Source organism: Cervus elaphus, chromosome X (genome assembly GCF_910594005.1).
Source record: "Cervus elaphus chromosome X, mCerEla1.1, whole genome shotgun sequence".
NCBI lineage: Eukaryota > Metazoa > Chordata > Mammalia > Artiodactyla > Cervidae > Cervus > Cervus elaphus.
Window position 1 is genome coordinate 103,455,323 of NC_057848.1, and position 23,964 is coordinate 103,479,286.

The 23,964-nt window shown below is 36.6% G+C and overlaps 1 protein-coding gene across 1 annotated transcript; it reads right to left on the minus strand.

Annotated features, from left to right (window-relative positions):
• Positions 1 to 669: 669 nt before the first annotated feature.
• Positions 670 to 22,998, minus strand: TENT5D (terminal nucleotidyltransferase 5D). Its single transcript, XM_043896978.1, has 3 exons — positions 22,915 to 22,998; positions 10,571 to 10,629; positions 670 to 3,454 (listed from the first exon to the last, which is right to left on the minus strand). The coding sequence occupies exon 3, from the start codon at positions 3,433 to 3,435 to the stop codon at positions 2,272 to 2,274; it is 1,164 nt and encodes a 387-aa protein (XP_043752913.1). The 5' UTR covers positions 3,436 to 3,454; positions 10,571 to 10,629; positions 22,915 to 22,998; the 3' UTR covers positions 670 to 2,271.
• Between the last annotated feature and the right edge of the window lie 966 nt (positions 22,999 to 23,964).

Below are 23,964 nucleotides of genomic sequence, written 5' to 3' on the forward strand. Positions count from 1 at the left end.
GAAAATATATGTTTTTCTGCTCAGTTGGGAGCAAAGAACACAGCATAGCTTGACGATGGTGTCTATAAAGGAAACCATGAGAGATAAAGCTGTAGTTTTCTCTTTAGTGATACCATTTCCTTCAACAAATATGGGCTCCCTCTCAATAAAAAAATGAACTTTTAAAATGCCAGTTCTGAAGCTTTTCTTCTATAATGGAAACACATGCTTTCCACGTTAGGAGGAAACATGAAGCTCTCAGGTCATTCTTCCAGCATTATTTAAAGCTTTAGGAGAATACCATAGGGAATTCACTTTTTAGGGAAGGGGTTTAAACTCAGTAGGACCAAAGGAAGTTAAGGAAGGACATGGGTGATAAGATGTGCTTCCAAATAGCTTCAAAATTCTGTTATTCATCATAAAATGTTACTCTGGAATATACTGAATCTTTAGCCATGACTCATCACTATCATAGTTCTTTTATTCCTAAATACTTTTCCTATACATCTTGTAATTGTTTTGTTTCTTTTTTGGGGGGGTACTGTTAATATAGCATATAATCCATCAATTTTACACACAAGCACACTCATTAACTAAAAACTAAAGAGTATATTAAGACAGAAAGATCAGCCATTTTTAGCCAATACATTACATCGCCAATAGACTACTGAATTTTCTTTTTAATATAGTATTTGTAAATTCTTTATTTGTCCCAAGCAAGGAACTGAATACTACAATGTTTTAAAGCTTCATGCTTGTGAGATATATATAGTATTTATATATATTCATATATATGAATATATATATTTTAATATAACTCTTTAAAAATATACTAATGGTCAAAGCTACTGTGGTAAAAAACATCTCAATATTGGTTATTTGAAAACGCCATCTTTGGTGTACTTCTCGAGTCCAATAACGTAATACAGAGAAGATGGATTCAGCACAGTCATTTAAGTGCCAAATTCTCAGACTATGCCTGTTGGACCATGCTGCGATGGAAAAACTTGTAATGGCCAATGAAAACTGAGATGGAAACTAATAAAAATTCAGAAGCAAGTAAAAATAGTGAAGTTATCTGAGGGTCTTATTTATATTCATTCAGGATAGCTCCTCCTGTCATCCCAGGTAATATTGGTCATGGATCTTTTTCTTCATTGTAGGAAGAAAATATTGCTTTATTCCCACTGGCATATTGCTAGCAGAATATGTGATACAGTGAGTAGATATTCAAATTCTTGATGAACATATAAAATTGCTGAATAAATTCCAGCACTATGCAAAATCTCACATGAGGAGGCACTTGAATGTCATGTTAGAAACATCTTTGGTAAGGGCAAAATGGAAAAAAGCTTCAGTGAGTAATAATGAAAATATATTCACTTACTCATTAACAGTAAAATCTCCACATATTAAGATGTTGGTCATATTGGTCATAAAAATGGTAAATGCCATGGATAAAAGCTTCTGTCAGGTTTTTGCTTTTTCACATTTAGAGTCTTTTTTTTTTTTTTTTTTACCAGATGATGATAGAAAACTTCACATTCAGAGTTGGTCATTTTAATTCTTTTCAACTGTTTGGGGGAAAAAATAAAGAAATCTGTATAAATGGTCACAGTATTGGCTGTCCAGCTGGGTGTATTCTTCTTCAGATCCACAAATCAACCTGATAGTTGATAAATTACTAACGTCCAGTGTTGTACAGAATTGTTTTTTTCAGTGTTCCTTAAAATTATAGTAAGAGTTTGTACCTAAATGAATTCAATTAGGAAACAAAGTATATGCTTGCAAAGTCCAGGATTTTAATGTCTTCTGAATCTGTTGTCTTTGAAATTAGGCATTTTTGTTAGGCATTGAAAATTCATTGATGGTACTATTCACTAGAAAAAGAAATGAAGTAAAGGTAGCAAAGGAACTGACTGAATACAGAATTGTTGGCACTGGTCTTTTCTGTACCTCTGGATTTTAAAACATGAGCCTGTTCTTTTATATTTTAATCAAATATTCATTCAGTCATCTCCAATGTATTTGTCATAGCAAATTTGAGTCATAAGTAGTCAGTCAGATTTGAAAATCATTTTAAGTGGTCTACAATATTTGAAAGTTGCCATATCTAAACAGTAACATTTGAAAATCATTTTAAAAGGTCAGTTCATAGATGATATTGTATTTACTATGATGGTTTAAGCTATAAATGATAAAAATAGTTGATAACTGCATAAATTTGGAAACTTGCTTCTAGAAGGTGTTTAATTAAAGCAAAGTTTCTATTGTGTGTGGGTGTGTGTGTTTTTAAATCATACCATTTGGAACATGAAAGTGGTATGGCTGAAAGAGTATAGGTGGTTGTCCAGATGTTACATAATAAGTAGGGTACCCTCCCTCGGCAACAAAGTACGGAGCAGGCTGATAAAAGCAAGTTACGTTGTCAGTATTAGGTAGGATATTCTGTTCTCCAAGTACTTTTAAAGCCATAAGGGCAATCATATTGAGGGTCTGCCTTCTTTCATGTCCCATGAGGCAAACTGTGCTCTCATTCACAACTCCATGCAAGGTCATGAGGTAGTCATACTTGCTCTTTTCTTCACCTATGAAATGGTTGCGGAGGTATGATTCAATCTTCTTTTGCTGTTCTGCTACATCAGGAAAATCAATGAAGAATCTAGAACACATATAACGTTCCAGGGTCTTGATTTCTGCTTCACAAGCTGGTTTAAAGTCACGAACCAGCAAGTTGCTGTATTTCAGAAGGCCACCACCTCTAATTTCTTCAGGTTTTCTGGTAGATATAAGCTTGTACTGTAAATGTGTCATTGCTTCTTGGAAATCTCCATACATGCTTTCAGCTACCACAACAGGATAGCATTCATTGGTTAGGTTACCATTTTTGTCACTGTAGAAATCTAACATGGGATCCAAGACAATTTGAAAGGAATCTACACTAAATTCAAATTGTCGTCTGAGTGAATTAACAAATTTTAGCTCGACATTCTTCCCAGTGTTATTTGACAGAGAGATGAGACTCCAACGATCATGCTTATTGCAAACTTTAACCATCTTCTGCACATAAGCCTCTTTCATAATATTCAGGGTGATCTTATCCTTTTTTACACCTTTTGGTAAAAAGTCGAATAGACAACCTAGAACTACATCCTTAACAACCTGAAATTCTTGATCACTTGGTAGTTCAACACCAAAAATGACATCCAGATCCTTATAGCTGATTCCATTGTGGCTTGCAAGTATGTAACTTGCTGTGGAGCCATTCAATCGAGTATCTTTAACAATAATTCCTTGCTCTATCAGTTGATCTTTCACAACATGAATAATATCTTTTGGTTTTACTGCCAATGTGGGGAAATTTCCCCTTCCATGAACTGGAATTACTTCATCTAACACTTTATCCAGTGTTATAACTTGGTCCCAAGTGAGATTGCTGAATCTGATTTCAGACATTATGAAGTCAGTAGATCAACTAGAAAGTAAGCAAAATATTGAGAAGAAATTTAGCATCTTGAAATCAATGTTTAGCTAAAGCATATGAAAAGTTAAGTATAGACTTACCTTCAACATAAACCAAACTAATACTAGACAGTAAATTATCAGTGCATCTAATTGTGTTCAAATCTATAAGTGAAATAAAGGCCACTATGATTGTGTCAAAATTGTTAGATTGATTGGTTCATGTAAACAAACATTCTCACAGATTTGTTAGAGTTGTAATTATTTTTGATGTGAAATTGTGGGCTTTCTCAATCGTTCTTCATAAACACTATAATGAGTATATTTTTTTGGTGGTATAAATGTTGTTCACATGACAACCATAGTATATAATAGAGGTTAACTGTCATGAATTTAAAGTGAGATCAGATAGCATGTCTGTGTATGTTAGACACAACTGACTGAACAGCATAATATTTAAAAGCAATATATAGAATTTTTAAACCAAAAGCATCATTTTATTATTGTTTCATATATGTATTGTTACTTTCATTTTTAAGAAAATTACTGAAGTCCATTATTATAGTATGAACTCCTTGAATTGCTTGAGAGTAAGGAGAGTACCTAATGCAAAACCTCTTCTATGTTCCTGGTAGCTCTTAAAGAAATGCTGGTTGAAGAAAATAAAGAATGTCATTTGAAAAAAAAACAAAACAAAAAAAACAAATGCTACTACTACATTTATCTCCAAAATGAGAACAATTATATACAAAAGCATAAGATTCCTAATTTTGTTTTCTGCACATGTGTAATATGACATGCTCAGAAAATTTTATACTTGGGGGAATATTAGGAAGTTAAAATTATAAACATTATAAATATAATTAAATTTAATTATATTATGATCTAATTAGGTACATTTATAGTTATTTATAGTTATTACATGGATTTTCAAATACTTTCTTAAAGCTATTTAAACAATAAACCTAGTAAATGAATTTCATTATAGACATAGATTTGGGTTTACGCATTCTTTCTAGAATTCCAGAAATAAAAATTACACAGAGCTTAAGACAGATTTATATAGACAGTATTCATATTTGGCTTAACTAGGGAGCAATTAGAACAGAGTTTAAATATTTAGCCTTTTATGTTGTATATTTCCCCAGTAAAACTATAGCAAATAGAATCATCTTATTTAAAATCTACTGAATCACTGACTACACTAAAGCCTTTGACTGTGTGGATCACAATAAACTGTGGATAATTCTTATAGAGATGGGAATACCAGACCACCTTACCCGTCTCCTGAGAGACCTGTATGCAGGTCAAGAAGCACCAGTTAGAACTGTATATGTAAAATTGACTGGTTCAAAATTGGGAAAGGAGTATGTCAAAATTATATATTGTCCCCCTGCTTATTTAACTATATACAGAGTACATCATACAAAATGCTGGGCTGTTTGAATCACAAGCTGGAGTCAAGACTACCAGGAGAAATATCAACAACCTCAAATATGCAGATGACACCACTTTAATGGCAGAAATAGAGGAAATGAAGAGCCTCTTGATGAGGGTGAAAGAGGAGAGTTTTTCACTTTTTCAAGCAGGCTTAAAAGACAACATTTAAAAAACTAAGATCATGGCATCTGATCCCATCACTTCATGGCAAATAGAGGGAGGAAAAATGGAAACAGGGACAGACTATTTTCTTGGGCTCCAAAATCTTTGTGGATGGTGACTGCAGCCATGAAATTAAAAGATGCTTGCTCCTTGGAAGAAAAGCTATGACAAACCTAGACAGCATATTAAAAAGCAGAGACATTATTTTACCAACAAAGGTCCACAGAGTCAAAGCTATGTTTTTTTCCAGTAGTCATGGACGGATGTAAGAGTTGGACCATAAAGAAGACTGAGCACCAAAGAATTTATGCTTTCAAATTGTGGTGCTGGAGAAGACTCTTGAGAGTCCCTGTGGACTGCAAGGAGATCAAACCAGTCAATTCTAAAGGAAATCAACCCTGAATATTTATTGGAAGTACTGATGCTGAAGCTGAAGCTACAATACTTGTGCTACTTGATGTGAAGAGATGACTCACTGGAAAAGACCCTGATGCTGGGAAAGATTGAGGGCAGGATTAGAAGGAGGTGACAGAGGATGAGAGGGTTGGATGGCATCACCAACTCAATGGACATGAGTTTGAGAAAACTTCAAGATAGAGAAGGTCAGAGAAGCCTGGTGTGCTATAATCCATGGGGTTGCAAAGAGTCAGACGCAACTTAGCGACTGAAGAAAAAACAACATTTCACATCTGTAGAACCAACTTTGATAGCCCAAGCATGTTGCAAAAGGCTAGTTAAGCAATGGCAGATCTGTGTTAGTGAGAAGTTTCTTTATATGGTATCCCCATGAATATGAATTAAAGAGTATTAAATTAATTAAAGAGTAATAAATGAATTAAAGAGTATTAAAGAGTAATTAAAGAGTATATGTGATGAAATGGTCCACATAACGTGTGTGTGATTTATTTTAAACCACAGTAATTGCCAATGTTCATACAATTTTATCAGCTATATCAATATCCAAATCAATCCTTAAAGATAAATGAACTGACTACACATTGGGCCGTTGGATGATGGTCATTCATCTGTCAAGTGAAATTATCTTTGTAGTATAAACTAACTTTATATCTTTAGGACAATGGAAAGAACAAAATGCTATATGAAGGACAGAATATTCAATAAGAACTGGTGTGTTTATTTTCTAATTAATTTTCTTGGAATTATCACTGAATTATTTGAAGCTAAAGAAGTTTGTTATCCTCAAATTCTCAATCTGGAAAACTAATAGTTAATGACATTGGCTGGTTTCATGTAAAGACTTTAGGGAATTCAATCATTTACTTAATACATATTTTAGCAATACCACAAGTAAATTATGCCATTTTAACTTATATACAAATAAGTTCCCCAAATCCTTTTTTAAATGCAAATTTATTTTATAAACGGAAAATTTTCTTTATGTAATGGCAAATTTCCTGTTCAATATTAGGTAAAAGTTAAAAACTCAATGTCCGAGGGAATTGCCTGGTGACCCACTGGTTATGATTATGTACACTCACTGCTGAGGGCCTGGGTTCAATCCTTGGTCAGGGAACTAAGATCCCACAAGACACGCAATGTGGCAAAAAGGAAAAATAAATCAATGGCCTAACCCCAGGCTTAAAATCCTCATTTAATCCCTACTTTTAATCACCAATGATCTGAAAATAAAGATCATTCACATTGTTATACTGACATTACTGAAGTTATCAAATTTGTTTCCATACAAAAGTTTCCAGGACCTTTATATGTAAATAAAACCAACCAAAAATAAGCAATTTGTTACAGCCTGGATAGGAAACCAGTGCTCTTTTACTGTAAAACCTCCAGTTTAGTAACACTAAGGTATCCTGTTTGTGTGAGTGCCCTGAGCCTAAGATATACAACCGAACACAGAGTGATAGCTCTGTCTGGTTCTGCGGTTCCATGGATGTGCCTCATATTGCTTAAGGCAGACCCGAAGGGGGATTCTGACATGGGGTTTATACAGTCCCACCAATGTCAAGAGGCGTCCTTTGTCCCCATGAGGGGAGCAGCCAAAAGTGGATGAACATATCGTCCGAACTTTCCTTTCCGGTCAACTTTTCCTGGGCTCTTTGACCATTCTATAACTGCTTAGGGAATTGAAGCTACTAACCTTGTATGCCAGATTGTAGATTTTGGAGGTTTTTCAATCCATGCTGTTGTGTTCTTCTAGCTAGACTCACATCTCAAGTTTTTCTAGTACTATAGTACCTAACCTTATTAGAGATCAAAAGTTACATCTCAGCTGTTTTCTTTTTCTTTGTTAATCTTTTTTTTTTTCCCATTTATTTTTATTAGTTGGAGGCTAATTACTTTACAATATTGTAGTGGTTTTTGCCATACATTGACATGAATCAGCCATGGATTTACATGTGTTCCCCATTCTGAACCCCCCTCCCACCTCCCTCTCCATCCCATCCCTCTGGGTCATCCCAGTGCACCAGCCCTGAGCACCTGTCTCATGCATCCAACCTGGACAGCTGTTTTCTTATAAACTGCAGGCAGGAACACTTTAGGGCGCTAGGTGGAGCTCTAGCTCTAGGAACATCTCCTTGGCAAGAAATCACTCTCCTGGCAGCCTGCATGAGATCCCAGAAACCCAGAGATGAGTCCTTGTCACGATCGTGCCTCTGGACTGTATGGATAGAGGCAATGCTAGCAAACATGAGATTTCTGAGAATACAAATCATGGAATCCAAGATTTGGGTACATGGAAAGCACTCCAAAAGGTTACTCTGTTACACCCCAGGTGGCATCAGGGGAAAAAGGGGAAATCAAATGAAAATTTTGATGATAAAGGACTGGACATCAATTTGGGATGCTCCCAGGTCCACCCCTGGAGCATCTCCTCCCATCCTTGTTGTGAGACAGGGAAGGCAGACAACTAAGACAGTTTGGGATGCCTTAGTTCCACCCCTGGGTGCATCTCCACCCCCACCCCCCCATTTGTGGAAAGAGGAAGGGTGGACATAAACAAATACATTTTGGGATGCTGCAGGGTCTACCCCCTGGCACATCTCCACCCCTGCTCAGTGGTAGAACGAGGAGGGTCAGATGAAACAAACAATGCACCTGTGTCAGCAAGGTAGACTAAGTCCAACCAGATGGTCAGAAAGAGGAAGCTTTTGGTGGAGAGTCTACCTCTTCCTAATTTAGAGCAGGGAGGGATGCCTCTGGTAGAGAAGCAAAAGTGCTGGATGCTGCTTTTTCTCTCTTATAGATGGGAGCTTCACATATTTCCAGTACTACCCCTTTAGATTGTATCTTGAAAAACTGGGATAAGTTTGATTCCCAGAGCCTAAAAAGTCCCTTATATACAGGCATTCTTTGATTTAAGAGAAGACCTCATCTCCTCAGAGAGACAATCCCTGCTGGAACAACATCTTATCAGTCAGTTTGCCCCTGTCATCAGAGCCAATTTGAACACTCTCTGGTTTAAATTTTAGCTATGAAGGAGAGATGACATTTTTGACACTGGATGGCCATGATATTCTTTAGGATCTGGGGAAAATTGGTTAAAATAAAATCTTTTTAAAATTGCAAAACTGGCTCTTTTTACATGTACAATTAGGACAAAGCTGGCTTGTCAATATATATATTTGGAACTATGATCCTGTCTGAGAAGCAAAAACATGCCTAGAAAAATCCTGAAGTTAACTCTTTCCATGTCCTTGAGAGATGCAGCCCACCTTGTCTGAAACTCCAGCTGTGAGCAAATTAGCAGAACTTCAAGTCAAGGGGGAAAAAAGGACAAAAAGACATTTTAAATCTCAAGCGAAAAACTGTGAGATCTCTCTTGGTCCAGATTTATATATGTCTTGGTGGTCTTCGTCTTTGGATAATATTGCTGAGGTTAATTTGCCATAGTTGCTGAAGGAAAGTAAGATGTGTGTTTTTAATAAACATATATAAGGGATGGAATTACATTCTATTAAAGGGAAAGGAAGTTAAGTCTGAACTTATAGGTGATTGTTATGGGCAAATAAAATGATGAATTCAGAAAGTGTAAAAAAGGTCTGTAGCAAGTATACAAGTATGTGACAAGTGGAAAAGCGTTTTGTGCATGGCACAAGTACCTTAAGATATTAAACTGCCTTCGAAATATTTTATTATTACTTAGGCTAAGTAAATAACTCTTGTTTCACAGTGAATATACGCTGGTACCAAACTGGAACTTGGTTTTCTCTCCCTATTAAAAGAACAAAGTCTTCTTAGAATATGGTTTTTGATATGTTATATTGCCAAGAGGTTTAATTAAGTTATTAATTAAGACACTTTTAAAGCTTATCTCAGTAACCAATCTTTAAATAAAGATCAGATGCTCCAAGATCTACAACCAGAAGATTAACAACAGGCTATATTCATTTAACAAACTAAATCAGATAACCTGGAGATATCACTGGGCTATACCTAATGGAAGTTCTTGACTTAAGTTCTTACTTATAATGTTGCCTGTTTCAAAAATGTTGTCCCTTACATTATCAAGTGTGTGACAATGATTGTAATAGAGTGACTCTATATATAAGAAGAAGCCACAAGAGAGAATATTTTCCTAGACCAAGAGGCTAGTAAGACAGGTGTGGTCCAGAAACTTTTGCTACTCAAAGGCCTAGTCCAGTAACAGCACACTGAGTGGCCTATCAGTGAAATCTTCAACAGACCTGGAAATGAACCTTCCTACAAGATGGTCATAAAATGCCCCCAAACCATGGTCAAATTCATAGCCACGAAGGGGCTCTGTGATTGAAAACTGGCACTTGCTATCTGCCTCTACGAAGATTAAAACATGGCAATATCCCCTGAAAGGAATTCAGGTGGAAATCAGAAATTAGGCACTCACTCTGTGCTCTGGGAAAAATGGACAAAACTGGCCTTCAGACAGATATTTTCAGGAAAACAATTTTTCTTGAGCCCAGGTTCTTACATCTTCTCATACCTAAAAAAACACTAAAATTGTTACAAGATTTGTCTGTTAAAGTTCAGGTTGTCACTCTTTCAACTACTTCTAACTGGGTTTGTTCCATTCTTATAAACAGGGCAACCCAAGTGTTGACTCTATCTAGACCAGGATCAAAATTACTACCAAATGTAACCTGATTCTTATTCTTGTTTGGACCACTGATTACAATAATTTTTTTACTGATTTTTGGTCTCAGCCTTTTCACTTTCTAAAGGATACAACAACTTCCCAGACAAAATAATGGTGATACAGGGATTCTGGTCACTCTTCAAAATGGACTCCCCTGATGTTCCACTCTGGTCACAGATACAATCTTGGTTTACAAGCTCTCCTTGGTGAAAAACTATCTTGACCATAATAATTGTAATCATCTTATTCTTGCTGTTTGCTCCTTAGATTTGTATCTGTATAATGGGAATTGTTTCTAACCGTTTGAAAGCTTTTAAATTACAAATGATTGTTCATGCCCCTTTAGTTATTATTTGGGGCCCTTAGATCAGAGACCCTAAATAAAAGGGTAAGGAGAATATGTTGCTTCAATAACCTAGGGTCAGCACCACTCACCAGCAGGAAGCAGTTATAGCAGATTCCTTCGCCCCTTTCCCTTCAGCAGAAATATTCTCCTAAAAGAAAAAGCAGGGAGTGAGAGAGCAGGTTGACAGGGAGTCTCAGAGAGTCTAGGGACCCCCAAGAAGGAGGAGGCAGCAAACATTTTCTTTTATCCATACATTCTTTTGCCCATTTCACATAGGACATGTTTTTTCTTAAGCTCTGTGTTACTATGACAACAATCTATCTCGCCTAAAAACTAGCTTTTTTTAGGCCAACAGCTAATGATTACAAACGATATTTCTCACCCAGGGACATGCTGCTCAGATCAAGCTCTCCCTGGCTAGTCTTGAACCAATGTTATCTCAAAATGTATGCTACGAAAAAAGGTCTGGGTAAAACTTTCACAACCTTGAGCTCTGGGTTAACCCATTCCTTCTGGCTAATCCCATGATGACATCATCTCAGAATGTATGTTACAGGAAAGGGTATGGGAAAAATTTTCACAACCTTGAGGCATTCCATTTATCTATTCGCAACAGCTAACAGAAAAGTATAGAATGTTCTGCTTAAACTAGTGAGGCAGGTACTCTTTCTACCCCCTTCTGATACCTATGTCAAAAGCTTTGTCTATCACTTTCACTTTAATAAAATCCCTGCTACACAAAAGCTCTTGAGTGATTGAGACTGCATCTTTTGTCCCAGAAATAAATCTTCTCCTTTGGAGACCACAAATTTGGTACTGACCATTGTTCACCATATGCTAAACTATCATCTTGGGGGCTCATCCAGGATCTGAACCTGGGACCTCTCGTGACTAAGGCGAAAACCATGCCCCTAGCCCACCAAGCCAGTTGTGTCTGCTACACAAAAGCTCTGAGTGATTGAGACCATGTCTTTGGTCCCAGAGTTACATCTTCTCCTTCAGAGACCACGAATCTGGCAGCACCATTCACTAAACACTGTAAGCTATCAGTATCTTAACAGGTTTGGTTTTTTTATTTGGAGATTTGGATTGACACATATATACCATTGATACTATTTATAAAATAGATAACTAATAAGAACATACGGTATAGTACAGGGGACTCTATTTAATGCACTATGGTGACCTGAATGGGAAGGAAGTCCAAAAGGGAGGGGGTATTTGTATATGCATAGCTGATTTATTTTGCTGAACAGCAGAAATTAACACAACATTATAAGACAACTATACTCCAATAGAAATTAATTTAAGAAAAAATTCCCAGCAGAAAACATTTTTTTGCTTGATTGTTGTGGTAACCCATAGCATGTGATACCAGTTAGGATAATAAAAATATCTGAGTCAGTTCTAATGAGGTGGATGAAACTGAAGCCTATTATACAGAGTGAAGTAAGTCAGAAAGAGAAACAAAAATACTACATATTAACACATACATATGGAATTTAGAAAGATGGTAACAATGATCCTACATGAAAGGGAAGCAAAAGAGACACAGATATAAAGTAATTAGCCTCCAACTAATAAAAATAAATGAAAAAAAAGACCAGACTTTTGGACTCTGTGGGAGGAGGCAAGGGTGGGATGATTTGATAAAAAAGCATTGAAACATGTATATTACCATACGTAAAACAGATGACCAGCACAAGTTTGATGCATGAAGCAGAGTACCAAAAGACAGTGTTCTGGGACAACCCAGAGGGACAGGGTGGAGAATGAGATGGGATGGGGGTTCATGATTGGAGGACACACGTATACCCATGGCCGATTCATGTCTATGCATGGCAAAAATCACCAAAATATTGTAATTATTCTCCAATTAAAAAATAAAATAATTAAAAAAATAAAAGCAGTGAAAGGTAATGTAAGTGAGTTGCTTTAAATGGGATAAAAGTGATCTCTGTGACAGTAGAGAGCTCCAGTGATTTAGTTGCCTGATTACAGTGAATGCAAATTAAAAGTGGAAGTCTGTTTCTAATATGCGTAATATTGATAGGACTGAGATTGAAGATTAATGCACTTTTAACTCACTTTGCCTTGAAAGACATGAGTATTTTGCAGTTATCACTACATATCAACAATTTACCTATATATCTCAACTACTTTGAGTCAACAGTAATAATGCATATTTCTTTTTCTGAATTCCTACAGCATCCACCTATATGATCTTAAGGCAATGCTTAGAATGGTCACCAAATCAGAACAGATATTCCTTTACAGAGATAGGGATGATTCCATAGAATGTTTCAGATTACAGGCATACTTCAAAGACAGTGTGGGTTTGGTTCCAGACAACCACAATAAAGCAAATATTGGGAATTCATTGGCAGCCCCATGGTTAGGACTCTGGGTTCTCACCATCAAGGGCCCAGGTTCATTCCCTGGTCAGGGAACTAAGATCCCACAAGCCTCGTAGTGTGGGGCATGTTGGAGCCACTCCTCCTTCATTCTGAACTCTTAGAGCTAGAAAAATAGAGACAGCCATGCAGGGTGAGATTAATAAAGACCTTAGGTCAAATGAGAAGCTAGGTCTGTCTTACTAAATAAAGCAAATATTGTAATAAAGCAAGTAATATATTTTTTGGTTTTCAGTACATATGAAATTTGTATTTACACTGGTCTGTAGTTTATTAATGGAGTAGGAAATGGCAACCCACTCCAGTATTCTTGCCTGGAGAATCTCATAGACTAAGGAGCCTGGCAGGCTACAGTCTATAGGGTCGCAAAGAGTAGGACAAGACTGTAGCGATTTAGTATGCATGCATGTAATTTATTAAAGTGTACAATGGCATTGCCTAAAAAAATGTGAATACATTAAAACTACTTTACTGCTAAAAATTACTAACCATTGCCTGAGCCTTCAGTGAATCATAATCTTTTGCTGGTGGAGGATTTTGCCCTAATGTTGATGGCTACTGACTGATAAAGGTGGTGACTGCTGAAGGTTGGGGTGCCTATGGCAATTTCTTAAGACAATGAAGTTTTGGCACATCAATTGATTCTTCCTTTCATGAATGATTTTTCTGTAGCATGCAGTTCTGATTGATAGCATTTTACTCACTATAGAACTTCTTTCAAAATTGGAGTCAATCCTCTGAAACCCTGCCACTGCTTTATCAACTTAGTTTATGTATATTCTAAAATCCTTTGTTGTCATTGCAACAATCTTCACAGTATCTTCCTCAGGGGTAGCTTTCATCTGAGGAAATCACCTTCTTTGCTCATCCATAAGAATTATCTCTTCATCCACTAAAGTTTTATCATGAGACTGCAGCAATTCAGTCACATCTCTAGGATCCACTTCTAATTCAAAGGCTATTGCTATTTCCACCATAACTGCAGTTACTTCCTTCACTGAAATCTTGAATCCTTCAAAGTCACCCATGAGGGTTGGTTATTTCAAACTCCTATTAAATGTTAATATTGTGACTTCTTCCCATGAATCACTAATGTCCTTAATAGCATCTAGAATGGTGACTCCTTTCCAGAAGGTTTTATATTTACTTTGCCCAGATCCATCAAAGGAACCATGATGGTGGCTACAGCCCTACAAAAGATATTTCTTAAATAACAAAACATGAAGTCAAAATAAGTCCATGGGCTACAGGATGGATGTTGTGTTAACAGGCATGAAAACAGTATTAATCTTGTACATCTCCATCAGAGCTCTTTGGTGACCAGGCACATTGCAAATGAGTAGTAATATTTTGAAAGGAAACTTTTTTTTCTTAATGGTAAGTTTCAACAATGGGCTTAAGATATTCAGCAAACCATTCTGTAAACAGGTATACTGTCATCCAGGTTTTGTTGTTCCATTTATAGATGCAAGCATAATAGATTTAGCATAACCCTTAAGGGTCCTAGGATTTTCAGAATGGTAAATCAGCATTGGCTTCAGGTTAAAGTCACCATATGCACCAGCCCCTAAACAAGAGAGTCACTTTGCCCTTTGAACCTTTGAAGTCAAGCAGTGATTCTCTCCAGCTATGAAAGACCTTGATGGCATTTTCTTCCAATACAAAAACTGCTTCATCTACATTGCAAATCAGTTGTTTAATACATCCAGACCACTAAACATTTCTCCATACCAGCAACAAGGCTGTTTTGCTTTATTATAATCTACTTCTTCACTGGAGCAGCATTTTAAATTTCAAGAACTTTACCTTTGCGTTCATGAATTGGTTGGTGTAAGAAGCTTAACTTTCAATTAAACTGGACTTTCTACCTGCCTTCCTCACTATGCTTACTCATTTCTAGCTTTTGATTTAAAGTGAGAGATGTGTGACTTTTTCAAGTGAACACTTAGAGAAGTCATTGTAGGGTTATTAATTGGCCTAATTTCAATATTGTTATGTCTCAGGGAATAGGAAGGCCTGAGGAGGGGAGAGATATGGGGGAAAGGCTGTTCAGTGGAGCACTCAGAACACACACAACATTTATCAATTAAGTTCACAGCCTTATACGGTCATTGTTCTTGGTGCTCCAAGACAATTATAACAGTAACATCAAAGATCACCAATCACAGTATACCATAACAAATATAATAACAATGAAAAGTCTGAATACTGCAAGAATTGACAAAACGTGAAAGGTGCACAAAGTGAGAAACTGCTGTTGGAAAAATGATGCCAATATACTTATTTAAGAATGGTTACATAGGCAGGACACTTGAAGACATAAAGCAAGATCCTCTATGACCCACCTCCTAGGGTAATGGAAATAAAAACAAAAGTAGACAAGTGTGGCCTGATTAAACTTAAAAGCTTTGGCACAGCAAAGGAAGCTATAAGCAAGGTGAAAAGACAACCTTCAGAATGGGAGGAGATAATAGCAAATGAAACAACTGACAAAGGATTAATTTCAAAAATATACAAGCAGCTCATATAACTCAATACCAGAAAAATAAACAACCCAATCAAAAAGTGGGAAAAAAGACCTAAACAGAAATTTCTCCAAAGAAGACATACAGATGGCTAACACATGAAAAGATGCTCAACATGGCTCATTATTAGAGAAAAGCAAACCAAAACTACAGTGAGATATCACCTCACACCAGTGAGAATGGCCACCATCAAAAAGTCTACAGACAATAAATGCTTGAGAGGGTGTGGAGAAAGGGAATCTTCTTGCACCATTGATGGTAATGTAAACTGACACAGCCACTATGGAAGATGGTATGGAGATTGCTTAAAAAACTAGGCATAAAACCACCATATGACCCAGCAATATATGGGCCCTAGGCATATACCCTTAGGAAACCAACATTCAAAAAGACACATGTACCCCATTGTTTATTGAAACACTACTTACAATACAATAGCTAGAATGTGGAAGTAACCTAGATGTCCATGGCAGAAGAATGGATAAAGAAGTTCTGGTACATATACACAATGGAATATTACTCAGCAATAAAAAGGAACACAATTGAGTCAGTTCTAATGAGGTTGATGAACCTAGAGTCTATTATACAGAGTGAAGTAAGTAAGAAAGAGAAAGATAAACATTGTATACTAATGCATATATACTAACGAATCTAGAAAGATGGTACTGAATAACTTATTTGCAGGGCAGCAATGGAGACACAGATATAGAGAACAGACTTATGGACACAGGGAGAGGGGAAGAGAAGGTGAAGTGTATACAGAGAGTAACATGGAAACTTACATCACCGTATGTAAAATAGATAGCCTTCGGGAATTTGCTGTATGTCTCAGGGAACTCAAACAGGAGCTCTGTATCAGCCTTAGAGGGGTGGGACGGGGAGGGAGATGGGAGGGAGGTTCAAGAGAGAGGGGACATATGTATACCTATGGCTGATTCATGTTGGTTTGACAGAAATCAACAAAATTCTGTAAAGCAATTATCCTTCAATTAAAAAATAAATAAATTTTTAAAAAGCATGGTTGTCACAAACCTTCAATTTGTAATAAAACAAATACAGTATTTCTTAAGTGTAATAAAGTAATGCACAATAAAATGAGATAGGCCTGTACATGACAGATGAAACTAGTTGCAGGATGTAAGAAAATAAAGATAGATGTACTTAAGGTTGACCTCATGCAGTTTAATGCATCTTTAAATAAAAATTCTTAGCTGCAGCACCTTGAAGTAGACTCTTTCTCTTTGGCTGTCATACTAATTTTTATAAATGTGATAAATGAAGTTTTTAAAATGTGATGGCTGAAGTTTCAAAAGTGTGCATAAAGTAAAACTGAAGTTAGACAATTCCAAAGAACTTGTTTTTCCTTTCAATGAGATTCATTAGTTACTTGTTCCACTAAAATTGGAGTAGGTTTTACATATAAGGATAAAAATAAACCTGAGTTTTGAGTCAAATTGTAGACAAATGACATTTTCTATAAAAACTAGTACTAACATTAAGCTCTGTGGGCAATCTATGAAATTCTTTTTATAAACACCATAATCACAATGCATTTATCAGTTGCTCTAATAGACAGTTATTTTAAAATCTGTTCAAAATAAATATCTTGACTAAAAATTATTGTTTAAGATAAAGCATTCGTTCCTCCTTGTGGACTTTTCGGCCAATTACATTCAAAAGATTAGCTATAAAGCAATCTTAAAACATATTTCAGGTTTAAATGTGGCAACATACAAATGTTTTAAGTGAAAATGTGAACCTTTAAAAGTAAAACTGCACATTTTCAAAGTTTTTAATATAAATAACATTCTGATATTTAATTTATATATTATTGAATTTAGAATTGCAACATTGATCTGTGCTATTTTAGCAGATTTGTAATTGATCTCAGTACTTGAGTCCTACAACATGTACCACTTATGCCATAAGACAGTGTTTAGTTTACAAGTTTATAGCATTTAAAGATTCAGGAGGGAGTTCTCAATACCTGTTCATTTTTAGCATTAGTTATTTTCAAATTTGGTTCTGAAGAATGAGTCACATAATTTCTAATGCTAAAACAGTTACAGTTTAAGTCAATTCACAAAACTATTGCATTTGCAAAGATTCACTTTCATTTTCCAAATGTATAACTTCTTACAAATGTACCTCAGATGATTATGAAGCTTTAGAAAAAAGTCTTTTTTAAATTTTCATTATTTTTAAAATGACATCTTAAGCCAATTTTAAAATGTATTTAATAAAAATTTTCAACTACTAGAAGTGATAAAATGCTAAGAGATGTTGCTGTGCTTATTGTAATTATGCTTGACCCATGGAGGGAAAGAAAAGAGAACATCCATTTCTCTTGTACCAGAAAATAGTGGAAGTGTGCAAGCTTTCATTCAGACCTAGAACAAGGCACACATATAGTTTCTATTTCAGTGTTATTCACATCCTGATCTGTCATTGTCTCCATTTTATGACCATCTCTTTTCAAATACTATGCTTAACTCCATTTCACATTCTAAAATTCAGTGTTCTTACCGACTGAAAATTTACATGAATTTTCAGTTTTTGCCACAGATGAAAGGGAAATAACCTGTTCATAAAATTCTTATATATGGGTGGCACCATGCTAAAAGATGGTCTTTTGAGTGGAAAAGCTCAGGTGAAAAGTGCGTTGGGACAATAAAGATAAACATGGCAGGCACCTAGAGAAAAGAACACAAAGGTCCCAAAGAGAAGCAGCTCTAAATTTAAAGGCATGATTTATAGAACCTGAAAATGAACTGCCTTCTCCCGGGTTAAACCTCTGCCCCTGATCCCTGAGAAATCTTATCACTTTCTTCCAATTCTGTCCCAATCCACATGCATACACTCTGTTGCATTCACTTTTATTTTTTTGTGTTGTTATGGATATTGTTTGCCGCTTCTAAGTTTTAAAAGCATGTACTATTCTAAAGGAATTGTCTCCCAACTCCTTTCAATTTTAGTGCCAATCCCTTACAGTGGGAAGTATGGGGGCTGGAGGCACTGCCTCCTCCTTCTTTCCCATATTTCCTTATTTGGTTGACAGAGGTTGATAGCTATGCAAATTCTATGGGCCACCAAATCAGGCCTCTTTGACTTCTGACGTACCTAATGAAAAAACTTGCTGACTCTCCAAACTGTCATTAACCTCAGTGAAGGGAGCTGGCCAGAGAGAACTCTAGTTTTCTTTGGAGGGAGTGACTGGGTGGGGATATCACTGAGAAGACTCTAAAGTGCAATGGGTTTCTGGGAAAGCTGTGGGCTAAAGCTACCTAGTGATTCCAAAGTGCCATCCTTTCTGCACTGGACCCTGTTCAGCTCCTCATGATAATAAATAATAAATTTATTATCATAATAAATAAAGTAACCAGGTAAGCATTCCCTTCATCATTCCAGATTTCATATCCCTTTGTGGATAACACTGCCAACACTGAAGGGATCAAGGATTCTCCAGAAAATGAAGGGCCTCAGAATTATAGTCAATGACATATACACCTTCCACATGACTCAGGAACACTATCTGAAGAAGCAGGATATTAGGAACTCACCAGAATGTTCAAGGAAAAAGACACAACTTAGAAGAAAAAAAATTCTCTTTGTTTGCATCTCTCTTCACCTCTCCCCTCACTGAACCCTCTGGCAGGCTGCAAGAACTCACTTCACCAACTGCTGCTCTGTTCAGTTTCTTCCAGGCAAGGAGCAACTGAAGCAGGCAGGGATGTGGCACTAGAGTAAGGCTCTGGAGGGGCCTGCTGGTAATCGCACAGGAGAATGGGAGGGGTGTCAAATAGAGAGAAATAAAAATGCAGAAACTAAAACAAAAATAAATAAATAATGGGAGAAGGAAAGAAAAAGAAAAGAAATTAAGGAAGAAAGGAAGGAGAACAAAGAGAGCAAGCACTTGCAGCAACTTCCAGGGCTGCTAAACCGCTGCTGTTCAAAGGCAAATGGGTGCTGAAATTACTTCCCCAAATACACTCCTCTAGTCCCATTCACTCACTCCACAGATTCCCTTCCTGCTAGGCTTAACATTTCCATGGTAATCTGTAGCCACACAAAAGGTGATCTGTAATATTGAGTCATGAATACCTCTTACACCAGGATGGTGATCTCTCCACTACTTTCCTTTTTTCTTTAGTGCTGAACTTTCTCCAGTAGAATAATACTCCTTTTCTTCCTTCCCATAAAGAGAAGGGAGATTTCTTCTCATTCCCATAGTGTATTGCTTTTGTCTTCCTACCTTGCACTCATCTAACTCCTCCTATGACACACAAATGAGTAACTTGCCCACTTCAATCTTTGTCAACACAAACACAAACTTAAATTCAGAAGGCAGTATTTCTGGGAAAAAAAGTGGCTTTTTAAACTCTCTTTATCATGAGTTCCCTCCCTTACTTTAACACCATCTGTTCTTTGTTTTGCCAGAAATATTTTAAGTCCTTATGTTTTTCTCTATATCTTTAGCCACTTCTCGTAAGTTAAAACAGGTGGATGGCATTCCTTAAAGACACAATTTCAAAATTCTATCTTTGACAGTTTAAAGTAGAACTACTTTAATGAATGGTTAAAGTAAAATTACTTTAATTGTTGTCTGAGGAGGCCTTACAAGTAGCTGTGTAAAGAAGAGAAGTGAAAGGCAATGGAGAAAAGGGAAGATTTACACATTTGAATGCAGAGTTCCAAAGAACAGCAAGGAGAGATAAGAAAGCCTTCTTCAGTGTTAAATGTAAAGAAAGAGGAAAGCAATAGAAATTCTAGGGAAAGACTAGAGATCTCCTCAAGAAAATTAGAGATACCAAGGGAACATTTCATGCAAAGATGGGCACAATAAAGGACAAAAATGGTACAGACCTAACAGAAGCAGAAGATATTAAGAATACACAGAAGAACTATACAAAAAAGATCCTCATGACCCAGATAACTAAGATGGTGGGATCAGTCACCTAGAGCCAGACATCCTGGAATGTGAAGTCAAATGGGCCTTAGGAAGCATCACTATGAACAAAGCTAGTGGAGGTGATAGAATCCCAGTTGAGCTATTTCAAAACCTAAAAGATGATGCTGTGAAAGTGCTGCACTCAATATGCCAGGAAATTTGGAAAACTCAGCAGTGGCCACAGGACTGGGAAAGGTCAGTTTTCATTCCAATCCCAAACAAAGGCAATGTCAAGGAATGCTCAAACTACTGCATAATTGCACTCATCTCACACGCTAGTAAAATAATGCTAAAAATTCCCCAAGCCAGGCTTCAACAATACATGAACTGTGAACTTCCAGATGTTCAAGCTGGAAAGAAAAGGCAGACGAACCAGAGATCAAATTGCCAACATACACTGGCTCATAGAAAAAGCTAGAGAATTCAAGAAATGCACCTACTTTTGCTTCATTAACTATGCTAAAGCCTTTGACTGTGTGGGTCACAACAAACTATGGAAAATTCTTCAAGAGATGGGAATACCAGACTACCTGACCTGCCTCCTGAGAAATCTGTATGCAGGTCAGGAAGCAACAGTTAGAACTGGACATAGAACAACAGACTGGTTCCAAATAGGGACAGGAGTACATCAGGGCTGTATATGTCACCCTGCTTATTTTACTTATATACAGAGTACATCATGAGAAATGCTGGATTGGATGAAGCACAAGCTGGAGTCAAGATTGCTGGGAGAAATATCAATAAACTTAGATATGCAGATGACACCATCTTTATGGCAGAAAGCGAAGAAGAACTAAAGAGCCTCTTGATGAAAGTGAAAGAGGAGAGTGAAAAAGTTGGCTTAAGTATGGCAAAAACCACTACAATATTGTAAAGTAATTAGCCTCCAACTAATAAAAATAAATGGAAGAAAAAGAAAACTAAGATCATGGCATCTGGTCCCAACACTTCATGGCAAATAGATGGGGAAACAATGGAAACAGTGACAGACTTTATTTTTTTTTTTTTCAAAATCACTGCAGATGGTGATTGCAGCCATGAAATTTAAAGACTCTTGCTTCTTGGAAGAAAAGTTATGACCAATCTAGACAGCATATTAAAAAGCAGAGACATTACTTTGCCAACAAACATCCATCTTAGTCAAAGCTATGGTTTTTCCATTAGTCATGTATGGATGTGAGAGTTGGACTATAAAGAAAGCTGAGTGCCGAAGAATTGATACTTTTGTATTGTGGTGTTGGGGAAGACTCTTGAGTGTCCCTTGGACAACAAGGAGATCCAACCAGTCCATCCTAAAGGAAATCAGTCCTGAATATTCATTGGAAGGACTGATGCTGAAGCTGAAACTCCAATACCACCTGATGCGAAGAACTGACTCATTTGAAAAGACCCTGGGAAAGTTTGAAGCCAGAAGAATGGGACGACAGAGAATGAGATGGTTGGAAAGCATCACCAACTCAATGGACATGAGTTTGAGTAAGCTCTGAGAGTTGGTGATGGACAGGGAAGCCTGATGTGCTGCAATCCAAGGGGTCACAAAGAGTCAGACATGACTGAGCGACTGAAGTGAACTGAACACTAATGAAACATACTAAGGTATGATTAGTAATATTAAATCCATTAACCTATTGTTTCTGACCTTTGCTTGTAATAAAGGTTATTAACAATTATTTAACAAATTATTTAATTGATTTATTAGCACAAAATAAGAGTTCACTTTCAAGGTACTGAAAGACTGTGCAAAAGAGGTAACTAATGAGTGCTTTATAGGAAGAAAAATGAGTCTTCCCTAGTGGCTCAGGCAGTAAAGAGTGCAATGTGGGAGACCCGGGTTCTATCCCTGCCTTGGGAAGATCCTCTGGAGAAAGGAATGGCAACCCACTCCAGTATCCTTGCCTGGGAAATCCTATGGACAAAGGAGCCTGGCAGGCCCCAATCCATGGAGTTGCAAAGAGTCAGACATGGCTGAGCGATTAACACACACACACACACACACACACACAAACACACACACACATATGTAAACATACTTGATTATTGATCACCTTAGTTTTAACTTTCATTCACTGATATGTAGTACTTAAACATACTTGATATCAAAAGAAAAAATTAAGTACAGAACTTTAATACTTCATTTTAGAAATCTATGAAGTTAAATTTTGAAAAATAATCACTATCAGGTTATCAAGATGTCAATGTGTTAGTCAATTAATCTGGGGGTTTTGTATTTCCTTTACCTTGGAGTTGCAAATAAACATAATTATTGATACTACATGAACACATGTTACATCTCCCATTTATTACTGTTGACTTAGCACAGAAAATGAAACATTAAAATAATCACTGATGCTTTTTTCAGCACATTAACTGTGTTCAATTTTACCAGAGCCATATAGACACAATTATTAATAAAAGAGCTAATTTTCTAAGATATTCAGTATATATGCTTTAGTTGAATAAAATGTTTTTGAATAAAACATAATTTCAATGTTTACACACAGCTGAAACTAAAAGTAATAAAATTCCCTTTCTATGAGATTTCCTACCAGGTCTTTTGTTAGCACACTTTGTTGAATTTAACGCCACCTTCTCTGAAGACTAACTTTCTTCTCGAGAGTTCCCCATAAACTGATCTCCTCACATTCTCTGCACCTCACTTGCAACAATCACATGGATACTGTTGCCAGGAGACCAAGAATATTACTGTTGCATCATTACCACTATTATAGTTGAGTATTTTCAAATGAGCATTTTATATGAGACAATTATGATTTCCAAGTCGCAAATAAAACAATGCTACATTGGACATATTAAGGATTAAAAACATTTCTCAAGTTATTTTGAATTCAATAAAAATAGTAAAAAAAAATAAATAACATATACAGATGAATTTGTTGTTGTTGTTCAGTCACAAATTTGTGTGTGTCTCTGCAACCCCATGAACTGTAGCACGCCAGGCTTTCTTGTACTTCATTATGTCCTGAGTTTGCTCAAACTCATGTCTATTGAGTCAGTAATGCCATCCAACCATCTCATTCTCTGTTACCCCCTTCTCCTCTTGCCCTCAATCTTTGCCAGTATCAGGGTCTTTTCCAATGAGTTGGCTCTTCACATCAGGTTGCCTAAGTATTGGAGCTTCAGTTTTAGTGTCAGTCCTTCCAATGCACATTCAGGGTTGGTTTCCTTTTAGACTGACTGGTGTGATCTCCTTGCTGTCCAAGGGACTCTCAAGAATCTACTATAGCACCATTCAAAAGCATCTATTCTTTGGTACTCAGCCTTCTTTATGGTCCAACTCACATCCATACATGACTACTGGAAAAACCAAAGTATATGTACCTTTGTTGGCAAAGTGATACCTCTTCTTTTTAATATACTTTTGTCATAGCTTTTCTTCCAAGGAGCTAGTGTCTTTTAGTTTCACGACTGTAGTCAACTTCTGCAGTGATTTTGGAGGCCAAGAAAATGAAATCTGTCACTGTTTCTGTTTCTTCCCCATCTATTTGCCATGAAGTGATGGGACTGGATGACACCGGTGATGGGACCGGTCTTAGTTCTTTGAATGCCGAGTTTTAAGCCAGCTTTTTCACTCTCCT

What these genes read in the sequence shown, in the direction of transcription:
- TENT5D (XM_043896978.1), bottom strand. Translation starts at nt 3,435, where the DNA reads ATGTCTGAAATCAGATTCAGCAATCTCACTTGGGACCAAGTTATAACA.